Source organism: Nicotiana tabacum, chromosome 6, assembly GCF_000715075.1.
Source record: "Nicotiana tabacum cultivar K326 chromosome 6, ASM71507v2, whole genome shotgun sequence".
In the NCBI taxonomy this organism is placed as follows: domain Eukaryota; kingdom Viridiplantae; phylum Streptophyta; class Magnoliopsida; order Solanales; family Solanaceae; genus Nicotiana; species Nicotiana tabacum.
In genome coordinates, this window is record NC_134085.1 from 161,539,862 (window position 1) to 161,545,229 (window position 5,368).

The following is a 5,368-nucleotide window of genomic DNA, read 5'->3' on the forward strand; positions in this document are numbered from 1 at the left end:
ACAGGCCATGCTTCATCCTCCCAAGAGGTGAATATAACAATACTTTAAAGCTTAGTGACTTGGATAACTTAAGCTCACTAAACATAAGGAATGTATTTATAAATATACATTTAGCCGTTTGATTAGAATAGAAAATACTTGGCGCATGTCCAGAAATTTACATGTACTTTTGGTTGACAAGAGTACATGAAAGGTTTTCCATACTGGAATAACAGCAAATTCTAGGCTGATCCAACTCAGCTGCCTAGGAAACATTTTTCAAGTATAGAGAAGAACGATACCCGCATCGAAAACAAGAAGCCTGGTGCACAAGAAAAACAAAACGAAGCTAGCTGCATTTAGATAGCATAAAAGTGACTTAATTAGAGAGTTAAACAATGTGAAGAGTTACGAGTATAATACAGAAAAACTGCTACACGAGTTGAAAGGAAAAAAAAAATCTTAGCTGCACATATTTTGTTTTCCCACTCAGTTGTGCACAGTTTCGTGTCCAACTGAAAAATTAGGGTGGGAAGCCAAAAGTAACATGTTAAAAGTATTTGACAATGTTGGATGTAAAGACTTAGACCTCCTGAATCTGCAGACCTACGGTTCCTTAACAGGCATTGGTTAATAAAACAGAAATACTGTGCAGAACAACAGAACTTCTGGCTGGTCAGGAGGATTTGTTAACACCGGAAACTGTACCGAATGCTATGAACACACTCGGACCCTTTGTGATTCTCTCTCTTCTAATTCAACCCCTGATGACATGCCATCCCTCTCTGCTAAACATCTTTTATATGGTACAAATCCCTTAATGTTGTTCCATTTGTCGCTCTTGGTTGTATATTTTGACTCAACAGTCTCGGAACTCCTGTTCCCATCGTCAACTTCACTAGCTGAGCCAACGCTTAAACCAGATGATGATCCCTCTCTTTGTGGTTCTTCATCTTCCGGTCGCCGACAAAGAGTAGTAGTCTCTGCAGCTGTTTGGCTGCACAATGAGATATACCGATATACAAGATCTTGGTACCAAGACAACCAAGGAATTGTAGTAGGGAAGGCAGCAACACCCTCGGGATTGTTTTCAAGCATATCTTGCGATAACCAACAAGCTGATGGAATCATATTGCCAGGGACCACAGGAAGAATAAACTGTGAATTTGCTTGGAAGCCATGAATCACATTGCCATTGTTGGTCTCGATTTCGTTTTCTGTGGTTTTAGATGGCAATGAGTTGCAGCTACCTGCTGGAGATTGCAAAGCAAGTTTGGTGGCATCTGGTACAAGAACCATCTGCCCAAACAGCTTGATACTTGCCAAAGGTGCCTCAACAGCTAGCTTTTCGCCAGGAAATGAAGTTTCCCTAGGAACGAAATCACATTCCTGCAAAGGCATATTGTACACATAACGGGTAAGTATACATTGCAAGACAGATTTATCAACAAACTTAAGAGGAATTATACCATGCCAGAATTGAAAATTGAGCTGGAACTAGCAGCCACTGGTTTTGATGCAACAGGAATTTCCTTTACTATATTGGACTTTGACGTCATACTTTCATCACCATTCTGTCCAGAAATTATATTTGCAGCGTGTGCATCCGTAGTACAAGAGTATGGCGAAAAGCGAGAGCTTTGCTGCTCAGCGACTAGATATTCAGAAACATCTGATCCAATTTCTGACAATACTGAATCTGGAGAACAACTATCTCTTCCAGATGCATTTGGAGGAGAGGACCTTTCAGGCTGACCTGAAACTGACTTGTTAGTTACAGGGGAATCGGCCATCTTACGAGGGTATGGATGGAGAGGTTTCTTCTTTGGTCGAGGAGGAGGTATATCAATTGCATTTAGGGATTCATCACCATCAGTACCTGAATCCCGGGCAACCTAAAATGGAGATTAAAACTTCAATGACCGTAGCTGTTGATTACCCGCGCAGAGACAGGATCGTGAATCAATGAGCAAACTTCGTAATAATTCATCGAAATCTAGGGGCACCAACCTTGGCAAAAAATTTCTGTGCATGACTACGAATCTGAATTGCAGTCTTGGTGCCAACATGTTCTGCAAGATTAAAGAGAAATGTTAGAAACTAAAATCTAGATTGAACCACATAAACAGGAAAAAGGAGAAGACTCGGAAGAAGAATAGACCTTTTACCAGCAATGAACAACCTTATACCATACTCACCTTCTATTTGGCGCCAAGCACGGCCATACAGCTTTAAGGCTTCAACAAATCTCTGGTGTTCTTCCTCTGTCCATTTCTCTCTCTGTTTGGTAATGGTATAAGGCTTCCTAACCTGTTGCATATAGGAAAATAAGAATCAAATTAAGCGCAGATCAAGCCTATGCCAAATGATATGAAGGGGAAAAAAAACTTGGAATACATTCATAGGAGGGATAACGACCTTTAGAGTAATTTCATTGGCAAGACATGTTAAGGCCTTTCCCTGAGTAGCCACAGTTTCCAACTTTGAGCTAATCATAGATGAGCCGCCACGCCGAGCCCCCTCATCTTGATTCTATGGTATTTCAAAGAGAGCATACTTCATAAGAATTGAATCTTCCGAGTAATTTCAACTAAAAAGAAATAAAATGCCACAAAGGAAACCCTTCCACACCCACCCAAACTGCGCTCCACCCTTTTTTGCAGCAGACAAACTTCTAGATCAAGTTAATATAATAGAATATGATTCCAACTAGCATCCACTGTGCTATAGCCAGGGGTGGATGGAGAGTAGCAGAGCGGGGTTCATCTGAACCCGGTACTGTCGACGTGAAGCTTAAATTTATGCATAAAAGTTACAAAATTTTGCCACAAATGATAGTTATGGACCCATAAGTTTATAAATACAATGGGTTCAATGCTAAGAACCTTTAATGTTGAACCGACAGAGTTTACATTCTGGATCCGCCTCTAGTTATGGTGCTAACAATCTACATTTTCACCCCATTTCTATTAGCCATACGGATTTGCACAACTATGGATCTAACTTATTTTCCTACATATAATTGTATTCTTTTAACACCAGCCAAAGAGATCAAAGATTAACTACTACTACCATGCCTCAATCCCAAACTAGCTAGGTTATAAAGCATCATATGTAGAATCTTGTCATGGTTATCCACTAGTACCCAAAGATAAAAGAACGCATATTGGCAGCAATTTACAACCCATCATCAAACAATTTAATATAGCCTTTATCAACATTAACTCAACTACATGTCCAAAGTCAATATAGAGCCATTTACAGCCAGAACAAAACCCAAGAACAGAAATCCGCATACCAGAATCTAGGGGGACATCTCGCCGAGCCTGTGGTGGACGTCAGTTGGTTTGTCGATGATTAAGACCTTTCAAAGGCATTTTTCCATTAGCTGGAGTAGGAAGGGAGCTGACGTCGATAAGTTACATTAAATATGTGATTAGTGATAGTATTGTCCCCTCTTCAGCTCAAAAAAAAAGTGTTGTCCCCTCTTTCTGTCTAAAGAAAGTTTAATTCATAGTGCAACATTTAGATTGCCTAGCCTCCCTATAAATTAAGCAGTTTTCTAGGATCATTGTCTAATCTACAACTTCCCCTGGCTAGGGAAGTGACTTTTTGGCATGCTAATGGGATCATACTATAATAAACAACTTTCCATTGTCATCTAACTTAAGCTTACAGTTCTAGAAACATAATAAGCGCCACTTAAAGCAACAGCAAACTCAACCAAAATAAGCACCCATTTAACAGTAAAAAGCATCATTTACTCATAATAACAACTAACAAGTGTAGCTTGATGGACCGTATCAGGTGTACACTTAAATCTAACAGATAAAAAAGGAAGTTATTAAAACTTCATTTGCTTCATATATACAACAAACAAAGCCCACTTCTCAGATATAGTAAGAGAACGTCAAATTAAGAAATACCCATATTCTAAAAAATGGATCTTAAGAATAAATAGAAATAATTAACACATACCAGTGCCTCAGCAACCATAGCTTCAAGAATCTCAACAAATCAAAGTTAGATTGGTCAAAAAAGAAGAAGAAGAAGAAGAAAAGGTGGGTATTTTAGCTTCACTTCTCTTGTTACCAAAAAAAAAAAATTACTTTGAGAAGTGAAAAAAACCAAAATAAAATATACAGAGAAGGAGATCTCAGAATAGAAAAAGAAAAAATGGTGAAATATACACAGTAGGGAGGAAAAAATGAACTGAATGAAGGGAAAATATAAGAACAGAAGAACAGAGAATGACAGGGCAGAAAACTGTGGGGTGGTGGGGGTGGGGAAGGGGTATGCCATGTCGGATAGGATTTGAGATTTTTTAATAAATAAAAATAGGTGGAATCGAAAACTCGAGAAGGTTGTAGGGTTGGAAGAAGGATCTTGTGGCTGAGAATGGAAGCTTAAGACATGACACGTGTCGATGTCAGGCTGTATCCCAATCTTTTTCCGAAGCTACTGCTTATTTGGGCTGGGCCCATTTATGAGACCAACCATATCTCTATCTCTTTCATGAGCAAATGACACCCAACAAAAGTCCAAATTGTGATTGCTGTATGTGGAAGATATTGAACCAACCAATCATACACCTACAATAGGAAAGAGCATACATTATTATTTTAATAATATTTAAAGATATTACTATCTTATCCATCACTTATTTTTTCGGGTAACGTTCTTTCATTGATTCCACGCGAGACATTTGTGGTTCTCATTCCTTCCCCTTTCTCGGTGGCTGTTTTTTATTTGAAGAATTTTCAAAAATTACTATTATCTAGTAGTTATTAATTTCTTATAGCCATCATATATATAATTATTTTTTATAGCTATTATTTAGTTGTTACGCAATTATATTTATTGTATTCGCATTATTGTATTCATGAATATAATAACGAAATTCGCTTAAAAATAGGGAAGTACAGCTATACGACTGTATTCGCGCTACTGTATTCATGAATACAATAGCGGAATTCGCCTAAAAATAGGAGAATCCAGCTGTTTAGTGACGGAAAGAGAATCAATTAGCGTGTATCGCTCCTAATTTGACTCAACAAAATCAATTCTACATAAATTTCGCTGCTACTCTGTTGTGTTCCATGTATTCGCGCGATTGTATTTATAAATACGGTAAGGTAATCAAGAATGGGATGTATACCATTCTATTCGATTTGACTTTATACATTATATTCAATTCACATATATTTATTACTCGCTATTATCCATTGTATTCAATTCGACTGTATTCAAACAACAAAAATCACAAAATACAGTGATATTCGGTTGTTTCAAAAAATACAGACCTTTGAAATACATTAATAGTCGAAAAATAATATATTTATACAAAAATACAATGTATTTGAGTGTATTTATATAGAGTATAATGCAT

General features: G+C 37.6%; 1 protein-coding gene across 4 annotated transcripts; it reads right to left on the bottom strand.

Moving 5' to 3' along the window:
* Positions 1–337: 337 nt before the first annotated feature.
* Positions 338–4,578, bottom strand: LOC107812899 (uncharacterized). Of its 4 annotated transcripts, none has more exons than XM_075255742.1 (7): positions 3,958–4,254; positions 3,278–3,384; positions 2,398–2,511; positions 2,178–2,289; positions 1,990–2,051; positions 1,449–1,874; positions 338–1,368 (listed from the first exon to the last, which is right to left on the bottom strand). In XM_075255742.1, the coding sequence occupies exons 3-7, from the start codon at positions 2,473–2,475 to the stop codon at positions 694–696; spliced, it is 1,353 nt and encodes a 450-aa protein (XP_075111843.1). In that variant the 5' UTR covers positions 2,476–2,511; positions 3,278–3,384; positions 3,958–4,254; the 3' UTR covers positions 338–693. The 4 variants fall into 4 exon arrangements, with proteins under 4 accessions (XP_075111843.1, XP_016493566.1, XP_075111844.1 ...); XM_016638080.2 differs by having other exon boundaries at positions 3,278–3,343; positions 3,958–4,180; XM_075255743.1 differs by having other exon boundaries at positions 3,278–3,367; positions 3,958–4,178.
* Between the last annotated feature and the right edge of the window lie 790 nt (positions 4,579–5,368).